This window comes from Vipera ursinii, assembly GCF_947247035.1.
Source record: "Vipera ursinii genome assembly, chromosome: 2".
NCBI classification, from domain to species: Eukaryota; Metazoa; Chordata; class Lepidosauria; order Squamata; family Viperidae; genus Vipera; species Vipera ursinii.
The window spans coordinates 59,670,359-59,682,739 of NC_139513.1; the positions used below are offsets into that span (position 1 = coordinate 59,670,359).

General features: G+C 36.2%; 1 protein-coding gene across 1 annotated transcript in view; it reads left to right on the top strand.

Moving 5' to 3' along the window:
• FGD3 (FYVE, RhoGEF and PH domain containing 3) overlaps window positions 1-12,381 on the top strand; it is a gene marked incomplete at its 5' end in the record, with an annotated part of 44,871 nt that overhangs the window by 16,503 nt on the left and 15,987 nt on the right. Inside the window, 8 exons of the mRNA XM_083353351.1 lie at window positions 569-707; window positions 2,865-2,923; window positions 4,792-4,938; window positions 6,665-6,757; window positions 6,954-7,033; window positions 7,947-7,977; window positions 9,202-9,303; window positions 10,828-10,893. Of these exons, the coding sequence (XP_083209477.1) occupies window positions 569-707; window positions 2,865-2,923; window positions 4,792-4,938; window positions 6,665-6,757; window positions 6,954-7,033; window positions 7,947-7,977; window positions 9,202-9,303; window positions 10,828-10,893 (717 nt within the window). The remainder of the gene's footprint in view (window positions 1-568; window positions 708-2,864; window positions 2,924-4,791; window positions 4,939-6,664; window positions 6,758-6,953; window positions 7,034-7,946; window positions 7,978-9,201; window positions 9,304-10,827; window positions 10,894-12,381) is intronic.

Consider the following 12,381-nt stretch of genomic DNA (forward strand, 5'->3'; position numbering starts at 1 on the left):
CAGAGTCAGCATGCACTTGGTCATATCAAGTCCTGGGACCTAGGAAGTAGGCTTTCTCTGTTATGGCACTTATTCACTGGAAAAACTTTCTCCTAAAGAACTGTTTGGCCTCCATCCTGCTCTTATTTAAACAAGCCCTTAAAACTTGCCTCTTTTTAACCAAGCCTTGTGCTATAGTGAGCAAAGGATCCCTTCAGGGATAATTAGTTTGTTGATTACTGGTGTGTGTGTGTCTGTGTGTTTTCTGGATGTTCCTTTTTGAATTATTTGCACTTTATTATTTTATATTGCTTAAATTGTACTCTACCCAAAGTGAGGTGGAACTGAATAGGCTATTGGTTTAATAAATAAGTCATCACAATGCATTCTGCTTATTCAAAGTAGCATCTGTGTCATATTTATTCAATTTGGAGCTGGCCTCACTCTGGGCAAGTCACAAAGAATAACAAAAAAAAATACAAAAAAAAATAACCAGATCATTCAATAGCTTAAATACATGACTATGTTTTTTTTTCTTGTTTGTTTTAGTGACCCTCTACAATACAGTATATCTTTTTTTGAATTTCAGAAACAAGAAATATGTGGAAACCTGACATTGCAACATCACATGCTAGAACCTGTTCAGAGAATTCCACGCTATGAGCTTCTCCTGAAGGATTATCTTAAAAAACTTCCCGAGGAATCACCAGATAGGAAAGATGCTGAAAGTAAGTGTAGTTTCCATAGGTGCCATTTGAAACAAGTTGCTGCTCAGTAAAGATACATTTTAAAAGTGAATATTGATTATCCATAAAATACATTCTATATATTGTAACAATTAAAACTTGTTCTCATTGTTGTTTCAATTTAACCACACACAGACAAACACACAGTTCTGGTCACTTTGGGCTATCTATATACTACTAACACTCTTGTCATGACCTTTACCTGGGTAAAGTGGTGCATCATAGGGTAACAGGTTTTGAACCAAAATACCCAAGTTACAGAATGTATCCAAAATCCTAGACCCATGACTCCCAAGAGAATGAAATTTGGGGACGTTGTGTCTGCTTCAGTGCTACTGGCTGCTGCTGCACTTCTGGGCTGCTACTACAATCACATGATCTTCATTTTCAATGTTCTGTGACAGTTTCCCAGCCAGTCTCACAATCCCTTTTCCCCCCTCTCCACCCAGCAGCATCCACCTACCTATCTACTGAGAAGAGAAAGGAAGTTGTGATGCATTGTGTCTATGAAGGGGGAGGTGCTGTGATGTACTACAGTGAAGCAGCACTTTACCATGAAAGAGGGAACCATCCAAGGAGGGGCATGAGACAAGAGACAACTTCAGAGAAGGATGGATCAGAGAAGGAACATTGGGATAGCTGCCTCCTAAAATTTCTCAGGGTATATCAGAGTTAAGAGTGGTATAAATTTAGTCTGGCCAAAGATTTTGTTTATATGGTGTGAGCAAATAAAGAACTGAACATTGGCCAGATTTTTCTACACCACTCTAGGGCTAAGACTGATGGAAGGGAGAGGGAAAGAGAGAGGAAGGAAGGAAATTATGATGCTTCTTGCCAGCTTCTCACAAAGAAACTCAATGGGGAAGCCAGCAGGAGAGCAGACTCCTGCTCCCTCTTCTTTTTGCCTACCCTTCGTCATTATGTTTCTCTGATTAGGTAAGGAAATATCTCTGAAATGATGAACCAACAGGGCATCTAGTCTAGTAAACCCATAAAATCAAGAATTCAAACCTTTAATTTGTTATATACAGCATATAACATGCATCTAGTAAGTACAGAAGTCTGTTTCTGTCACTGCTTTCCATTATGCCTGTAGGAGTGAAGCCTCTGGTACCTATTAGTTGAGATGGGTTATTGGCAAATAATATTTCCTGATACTTTTAACAGCTGAAGAAGCAAAATGGCCTAGTATCCAACTTGAAAAAAGTTAAAAGGTGAACGAAGAAAAAAATCCTGCTGGGGTAGAATTATGCCTGTGTGGTATGATTGAGAGTTCAAAGACATCTAGTGAGAAATTACAGCTAAGGGGGGAACTGAGTTAAGATCCCGTGGTCTTACGCTCAGCACCCTATCTGCTACAACACACTGACCCTATAAATGAAACGAGGTTTCCATGATACAATACCACCTATTAAATCTGGGCAATTTCATTTAGGTTACTAAAATAACTGGAATCCTTTCTTACAGTTTTTTCTCGCCCAGAAAGGGAAGCCTGTAGTGCCTTCTGCTTATCGAAGAAAAGATTCATATATTTACACAAAAATGCTAAATCACAATTCAGGACCACTTCAATAAGCTCAACTAAAGTGCCAGGTTGCGCAGTCAAACATAAAGGTTAACTGTTATTAAAGATAAACTCAGTTAAACAATCCATGGGTCAAAATTGACTTTTCAAGGAACCGATCAATTTCTTTCAAGTCACATTTTCTGTTTCGATATATAGGATTATATGCAATAGAATTTAATAAGTATGTATCAATGTAGTATGTTTTTTTTAGTGAAGTAGAAGAGAATGTTAGGTTTTCATACTGAATAGCCCATTTTAATACAAATTACCAGTTAAGAGACAGATGTATACCATGTTGTCCATTCAACACAATTTACTGTGTTTTGACATTTTGGTAAATACAATTTTCTTTTGCTTAGTAATTACTGCATATTGTGCTACTTTATCAGTGATGCTAACACTGGAAGACTTAGATTCATATTGATCCTAAAAGGCATGGACATAGTGCAGGGAGAAATGAGTTCGCTAGCTTGCAATTTTGGAGCCAGTTTGTACATACCAGGAAAATGAAAACTGTACTATTAACCAATAGCGATCTTCAGAATGTATAATTGCTACTGTCTACATTGCAGAATCTCTGGAGCTCATTTCTACTGCAGCAAACCATTCAAATGCAGCCATCCGAAAGATGGTGAGTAGAAAGCACATAAAACAAATGTCATCTGAGCCATCAGCTGAGATACTTGCTTGAAACAGTTTTTTTTAATCAATGCTGCGTAATGATGCTCATACTCATTGAACTCTCTAATATTTATCAGACTAAAATTTAACTATTGTGTTTTTATATTTAACATTTATGTGCATGCTTTGTGGGACTTTTTTCTCACTACTTGTTATAAATTATTTACAGTATAGGTCAGGGGTCGGCAACCTCAGCTCTTTTATGACTCGTGGACTTCAACTCCCAGAATTCCTGAGCCAGCTATGCTGGCTCAGGAATTCTGGGAGTTGAAGTCCACGAGTCATAAAAGAGCCGAGGTTGCCGACCCCTGGTATAGGTAGTCCTTGACTTATGAGCCCACAATTTCTGTTGCTAAATGAGACATTTGTTAAGTGAATTTTACTCCATTTTTTGACCTTTTTTGCCACAGTTGGTAAGTGAATCACTGCAGATGTTAAGTTAGTAACACGGTTGTTAAATGAATCTGGCTTCTCTATTGACTTTGCTTGTCAGAAGGTTGCAAAAGGTGATCATATGACACTGGGACACTGCAACCATAATAAATATGACTCAGTTGCTAAGTGTCTGAATTTTGATCAGGTGACCATGGGGATGCTGAAATGGTCGTAAGTGTGAAAAACAGTCACCAGTCATTTTTTTCAGTGCCGTTATAACTTCAAGCGATCTGTACTATGTAGAAGTTATTATTGACAACAGGAAAATCTAGAAAATATTTTGCACTGGTTTTATTTAAGAAAATTAGTCTAGTTTTCTCAGGTGCTAATGCTCATAAGGTTATCCGAGAGGTTGGATTGAAGGTTTAGGTTTTATAGAACAACACTTTTAAAGTATTCCTGCAGAGTTAAATTTATATTAAAAAACTTAAAATCAAATCTAAAGTATAAAGCTGAAATGTTAATACTAGAAGATCTTAAGACAATTATACCTTTATGTTTGTAACTATTATACAGGGATTCCATTGATGTATCATGCAAAACATTCTGCTTTTCTAAGAAATAAAAATAGCATATTAAAACTATTTTTTCAGTTGAAAGATTCTCAGATTATCATTTTAGTGCTATATGTTATTTTATTTATTAATTTTATTAAAGGCTTATTCCTATTGCTTGATACACAGGCAGATTTTGGAATAATTCTAAATATTAGTTATGCAGTAAGCCATTATAGCAGAATTGTGTTTAAGTTGATATTCATAGGTTTCTTTTATGTTGCTACAAGGTAAATAGGAACTGATTAAAAAACAGATTATTCTGACTTTATCTGATAATTACTAATGTGTGAAAATTGGCACCTGCAGCTGCAAGATGAAGGTAAGATAAAAAAGAGATAAAGAGAAATAATATTGAGAACCAAGGATTCCATAAAAACCTTACAAAGACAGATAGTAGAAATTATTCTTATTCACAATATAAAATGGCTGAGACAACTTTTATCTCTCCTTACTGAATGTAGAAAATGTCCTATGTGCCTATATTATTGCAGGCATTTCACTACTGCAGATGGGCATACACGTTTTAGTTCTTTGCAAGGCATGTAGGTTTAATTGCGGACTTTTTAGTGATGGTGTGACATCAAAAGAAAATGTGTGTGTAAACAAGTCCCCACTGCTATGATTGTGTGTGAAGTTTTTCTGTTATTAGAAAAACTGTTCTGATGACTTATTTTGTACAAGAGTGTAAAATTAAGGTTGACAATAATTATTTAATGCCTAACATATTGTTTTATTAAATGATGGAATTACCTTCTCTTGTAGCATTTATAATAAATTAGTAAATACTAGAGATACCAAAATTAGTGGGTTTTTTTTATTCTTGTAGGAAAAGATGCACAAGTTGTTAGAAGTATATGAACGCCTTGGTGGAGAAGAAGACATTGTTAATCCTGCCAATGAATTGATTAAAGAGGGTCATATTCAAAAACTGTCAGCCAAGAATGGCACAGCACAGGATAGGTATTTATTTCTGGTGAGTTACTTGGTTTCTTTAATATAAAACCCTTACACCCTGCCCACATAAGCTCCTTTGACTAGATTAATCAATCCTTGGCACACACTCCCATACTCGGCAAACTATCAGTAGCTTTTAAACAGTATTCTTACCCCTCTTAGATGGCTTTCATTCTTTTATGATCAGTCCATTTGGTGTTACTACATTCAAAGAGTATTCCAAACATTTTAGAAATAGTTGATGTTGGGCTTTTTCCCCTTTAATCTTAGTGAGGGATTTTGTGTGTCTCTGTGTGTAAGTAAATTGTTAGGGCTTTTGCTAGTGTATTGGGGTTTTTTTTTCCGTGTTTGAATGTGAATACTGCTACTAGGGACAGAGAGAACAATGTTATTTAGGAAAAGTTTGGTCTGAACAGTTGTGTCTTCTTAGTTGTGTTTACCTTACCTTTGATCAATTGTCAAGAATCTTGAAAAGGGGACAAAAACAAACCAGGAATCAGCCAAAATTCTGTGTTAGATAAAACAGGATGCTATTTGTTAAACAACTTCAGTCCACATTATTACCTTTCTAATTTATTGCCATAATATAAACTGTGCATTTGGTGTGCATTTATAGGCAAAATAAATCCTTCTGCAACTTTAGCACAAAACAGATTAGAAATTAGAAACTTGCAAATAATCTGCAAGGCTTTACTTATTTTTATATCTAAAAACTCTTTTCATGTGCAATTTTTGTAGTATTATATATGTTGCAGCAATAGACTTTATTGTCCCTGAATCCTCTATTGTGAGGTTATATATGTGTTCACAATAATATAAAATTTAAATTTAGATTATTAAATACAATAAAGAGAACATTTAAATAACAGATGTCAGTGAGAGGTAAGGAAGCATAATGAGTAATTCTGGAGTTTGTTATCCTAAATATATCAAATTTCCCTTATGGATAAAGATAGAACAGAACAGTGTTGGCACAGTTATCTGCTGTTACATTAAATGAATTCTTCTAAGAAGTTACCTGGAGATACTTTTAAGGAGCAGTTTAGTGTAGGGTTGCAGTTTAGGTCACATTCATGTCCCCATTCAAACATGGTGCTCACTGACTCTGTGCTGATCACCGTATCTAGTAGGACTGCTGTAATTATCAAAACAAATTAGGGAGACCCTTGTATAGGGGCCTTGAAATCCTAGAGCAGGGGTGCCAAACTTGCTGCATCATATGACGTGTCATTACGTATCGTGACTTTTTTCCCCTTGCAGGAGCTGGGATGGACACAGCTTACGTGTGACGCATCCGGCCCGCGAGCAGGCAGTTTGACATCCCTGTCCTAGAGAATAGTGAAATAGAAATACAATAAATAAAAGATAAAACAATAACTCAGTACATGTGCATAACATGCCCTAAAGGGAATGTGCACAGATTGTTTTTGGTAGTAAGGAAGGGCATGATTCCATTGAAGGTAAAAATCCCCTAAAAGTACATCATTGTAGTACATCTAAATCTCCCAATTCTACAATCTAGAATCTTCTAATAAGTATCAAAAGTGTACAATATCTGTTTACTAAAGCAATATTTTATGATTCATGAAAAGATATATAAGAAAGAATTTGGTTATAAATACATATATACATACAAATACACCCAAGCTACAGATATTCGCCACTATTGCATACATATATGTATTCTTATGAAAGAATTATGTAAAGAATAACTTCATAACAAATACCTTTTTGGTTATTTGCAGTTTAACAGCATGGTGTTATACTGTGTTCCAAAACTGAGGTTGATAGGTCAGAAATTCAGTGTTCGTGAAAAAATTGATATTGCAGGATTGCAGGTTTGTATCTGATTCTTCTGATTTTAATTTCTGACGTATGCATTTTCTAGTCTTGTTTAAGATAGTTACTGTTTTATTTTTAATAAGGAATTCATTTCTGAATGAACTTCTCCTATTGAGAGAAATACATTGGTTTGTCTGATCATGATTAGAATTAAATACTAAAAGATGCCAAAATGTTGGTTTGGTTTCCTAGGTCCAGGAAATTGTCAAGCAAAATGTGACCCATACTTTTTCAATAACAGGAAAGAAAAGATCCTTGGAGCTACAAGCCAGGTACAGATTATTTTTCTTCCCCTAAATATATTTATTTATTTTGAATGGGACCTTTCCCATCCTAAACTTCTAATGTAATGTTTAGCAAATATTACAAGGAAAAAAGTTGATGCATCCTGTCTATATTATAATTGCTTAGACAATTAACTGTCATAATCTTTTGTTTAATCCCAGCAAAGAATGAGTGCTGTTCAAGTGGAGAATAGTATTGAGTCAGGATTAAATCCTTCTCAATGAAAATGTGCAGCTCCTGAGGAGATCCTACTACAAGGAATAAGAAATATTTGAGGCTTCAACTCTCAGGGGCATGGCTTTGCCTCCCAACTTTCATATACGTTCATGAGAGAGGAAGGAGAAGGAAGCACAGGAGAGATTTCCTTACACACCCCTTACTTTTCCTATTGGAAAGTGCCACGAAGATGCTTCAAGGGAGCCCTTTGAAATAGCGGGTCTATCTTGAGCCTTTTTTGTTCAACTTTTGCAATTTCAACAAGACAAAGATCCAGTGAAGCAACTAGTTAAACTTCTAAAGGCTTCAGCCTTGAAGGCTGGCCTCCCATGGAGCAGGTTTGTTTGGCTCATTGGAAAAGATGATGAGTAGAAGAAACCTAAAGAGGTGACAGTATGGTGTGCATAGAGCACTCTTAAGGTGGAGGCTACCTGGAGGGCAGCATTATTTCTGAGTGAAAAAGCACAGTGGGACAGAAAGCCTCTGGAATTCTTTGTTTCATGGTACAGGAGAAGAAAAAAAACTGAGACTTTAGTTTAGCTGGCTGTCTAACAAGATGTGGAGTTTTGTTCCCTAGTTTATCCCTTTCAGACATTAAAACAATTCCATATATTAAATTCTTTAACTCCGGTTATCAAAGAATTGGTACTATAAAAAGGCAAACCCTTTGTTCTAATTTTATAGGACAGAAGATGAAAAGAAAGATTGGATTCAGGTAATATCTATTTTATCAAGGTTTTCTCTTACTTTGCTCTCTGCTGCTGGAGCAGCTGGATCTTCCCAGGGCACTGTGCTTTTGCAGTGAGCAGCTCAGGCAGTTATAGCTTCCAAGGATGGCTGCGGGTTCACACTGCACTATCGCTTAGGTTCTTGCAGCCCTAGAGCCGTGGTACGCCAAGGAGTCCCTAAACCACAGCGTGGAAAGTAGCCCCAGAGCTACTTTCAATGCAGTTCTGGGACTACCTGCCACACTGCAAGGATAGGTACAGGGTGGCCAAAAGGGCAAAGATTTTTTTGGGGGTATGGAATAGGCGGGTGGGAGGAGCTAGAGGCTGTCCCTTGCCTAACTGAGTCTAAGGGCTGGGAAGGGACAAGCCTGCAATGGCATGGATTGGGGTGGGTCCCCAGCTAACAACTAGTGGAATGATATGATGTGACATGAGCTGCCGGGACATAATGTGACATGACATGACATTATAATAATATAAGAGAGACCTGTGATGGAGATGGGTGATTCAAACATATGAAAAATAAATAAAATAAATAAACCTCAAACATTTCATATTAAAAAATATATTTCATTATATTATTTATCCCATTTATACACTTAGATTAGATTAGATTGGATTAGATTAGATTAGATTATAATTAAGGCAGTATTTTTTTCCTTTTTCATGCTCCCCCCTATTTTGAGCTTCACCTTGCCAGAATCTGTTAGACATTCCATCTCAACTGAAGTCCACAGTCTGAAAATTTAGAATAGGTCAAAAACCATTGGGTTTTTTTTTCAGAGCAGGCAAGATGCATTCACAATACTTGGTTTGGGTTAAAATTCATGAAATCATATTTTGCACTATATTTTCACTGGCAGCCTGGTATATACTCTATTTCAGTAATGCAACTTAAGTTTTTAAAATGGAAACAGTTTCTGAGTTATAATCTCATCTGCTGCTTTCTTCAAGATCCATTATCTGTCTCATTCTTTCCATTAAACAATTCAGATAAACCTTGTATTCAATTAGCAAAAATTCTTAGCCATTATCTGCAAGACACTCTGTTTTCTGAATAATTTTAATGTGCAATTTTTTGACTTGAAAAAGTAAACTTGTTAAACAATTGACATCTATTAATGATAATTTAAGAAAAATATTGTATGTTTTGTTTGGTCTAGGACTTTGCTGATAATTGTTTTTACTTATTTTCTTTGAAACTATCACAGGTCATCCAAGCAACAATTGAAAAACATAAACAGAATAGTGAAACATTTAGGGCTTTTAATAACTCTTTTTCTCAAGAAGATGAGCATTTCCCAGATTCATCAGTAAGTAATCAAAGCATTTAAGATATATTGTATGATACCTGTTCAGATATATTCAGTGGGATCTTTTGACAGGTCTGGATTTCACCTGCAGGGCAGAAATAAAAAGCTAAAATGTAAGAAATGGGAATTTTAAATTAGGTTTTGTTTAATTAATTGCTTTGATTTAGCAGTTGCCTGATTCTAAATGACTTTAGACAAACTACACTTTAAAAAGTAAATCACAATAAAACAGAAGTAAAGTACACATCTTTAACATACCAAAGAAAACCTGTTAGGAGTTTAACAAATACTCTAACCAAAGTACTTGGAAATATTTGGGGTATTGGGGAATACAACCCTGGACAAACAACTAAGTTTTCAAAGACTTTTGAAATATCAGGGGAGACACGTATAGATCTCTGGTGATATAATGATCTGAACTTATTCTAGGTTATTGTTAATTTATGCATACAATGATGCCTAGACGTTTGTGAACTCTTTTGAATTTTCAACATTTCTGCATAAGTATGACCTATGTAATCCGTTCTCCATACAAATTCTAAAACTAAATAAAGAGCACCCAGTTAAGCAAAGGAGTCAAAAAACATTGTTCATTTATTTAGTTGCACTTATTGCTGCCCAATAGTTACGGAAAGCAAGGGTTGACATACTTCGGTCACGCCCACATATGTAGCTTTGAATCATTTTTCTCAATAAATAAATGTGAAAAGCCACAAAATTCTATAGTAGCTAAAATGCCTTTCACGTATTTTCATATCAACCATTCATACAAATGTTAGGCATCCTCGAATACCTTTCTAGCACACTGTTGTATGGTCCTGATAGTGCCAGATGTTCATTCTAGGTCAATTGCAAATGTCAGGATAATACTAGAAAGTACTGACACAGTAGTTCTTATCTTTCCCAAAGTACTTGAGCCAACACAAGGGGTTATTGGGCTGACTCGTGAAGGATTCTTTTATTTCTTTGTTTTATTTGTATTCTTATTTTACAAATAACTGAAGGCAGCGAACATATCGAACACACTATCCACCTCCCACTTTCCCTACCATACAACCCTGTGAGGTGGGTTGGGCTGAGAGAGAGTGACTGGCCCAGAATCACCCAGCTGGCTTTCATGGCTAAGGTGGGACTAGAACTCACAGTCTCCTGCTTTCTAGCCTGGTACCTTAACCACTAGACCAGGGGTCTCCAACTCCCAGCTTTGCTGGCTGAGGAATTCTGGGAGTTGAAGTCCACAAGTCTTAAAGTTGCCAAGGTTGGGGACCCCTGCACTAGACCAAACATTTTTATTCAAAAAAAATCTTATATACTTTCAATGTTTATTTCAAATAAATAAAATATTTAGAATATTTTATTTATTCAAAGTAGACATTTAATGTATATAACATTAAAAAGTTTGCATTATTATAAATATTATAAAGTATATAACATTTTGGATGTTTTATTTAGAATTTCTTAAAACCTTTAAATCTAATATCAGGACTGATTTGTTTTGGTTTGTTTTTGGCTTTCTCTTATCAGATAGTGAGCACCAGTTCCATGGAATCCATGCCAGGAACAGACAGTAGCAGCAGCGCATCTACAGGGGTAAGCAGTTGTGAAACCGATGCCTCATTAAAGCAGATGTCAGAATGCTTTGTTTAATGGGGCTCTCTGTGTGTGAGTGCACGTGTGTGCATTTGTGCATGTGGAGGAAACAGAAACTGGTTTGCATGTCATATTTTCCCCTTCCATTTTCCTTACAAAAGCATTTTTGCCGTGTAAAGGTTATGCTTTATCTTTTCTAATACAAAGCGTTAACATATATCTGGTTTATGAAACCTATAAGCCCTAATTTCCTGTACTTTCTTTAAGTGCAGCTTGCTGCACATTCAAGCAAATCCTATCAACCATAGCAATATACATACTATATGAAAGAGGCCTCATAGACTGCTTCAAATTGTCAGTTGCTCAGATTCCAGACAGTATTTTTCACATGAAAATCTCCATTTAACTCTAGGCTCAACTGCTCTGCCTAATTCAGCTGTACCAGTCTTCCTTATAATTAGGGTTGCCATGTGATAATAGAAATTGTTGCTATTTAATCAGTTGTGTTTCCGCCTGGTGACTGATCGGCTTCTTAAGTCTGTGTAAATCTACATATAAATAGACAGTGCTACTAGAGAGGAAAATGCACCCTTCCCTTTATATTTGCACATGAATGTTGTAGCAGGTGCCGCCAGAAAAGAAAAGAGGCGTTTCCTGGAGATAGAAGAATGTCCATCCTACAATCGGGTCCGGCTGAAGATGTTGGGCTGCCTGGGGTGAAGATAGCTCAACTTAGAATAATATTTTTGGCCTTTGTGGTGAACAAGCACTGCTGTGTCATAAAAATAGTCTCTGGAACTGCTTCATCCACAATTCTCTGGCAACCCTTCCTCAGGGAGAGAGGGATGCTTAAGAGGATATCTTCCCTCCCCAGCTGAGCAATAACAAATATAGATAATACCAGCATCAGAGGGCCAATCAGACATATTCCCTACCCCCCTGGATTACAGTGGGTTTACCACAACCCCCTATAAGGTAAACCCGAATTTGTTTATTATTTTGATAAAGATATGCATTTCACTCTTCTAAGGCATACTCATTCCTCTTGCATTTGAATCATTTAAAAGAAAATAAAAATATAACTAATACCTTTATTTAACCAAAGCAAACAAAGAGAGCAGATTCAACCAGTCCTCAACTTACAAGCGTTTTGTTAGCAACTGTTGGAAGTTACAGTGGCCCTGAAAAAAGGTGACATATAACTTGGTCCTCACTCTTAACGACCTTTGTAGCATTCCCACAACATCATAGTCAAGGGTTCAAAATTTGGGTGCTTGGCAACTGGCCTGCATTTATAATAGATGCAGCATCCTGGGCTCACGTAATTACTATTTGTGAATTTCACAGTTGGCTTCTGACAAAGTGGGGGAAGCAGATTCACTTAATGACTGTGTGATTCATTTAACAACTGCAGTGATTCATTCAACAACCATGGCAAAAAAAAGTTATAAAATTAGACACAACTCATTTAATAACCACTTGCTTAGC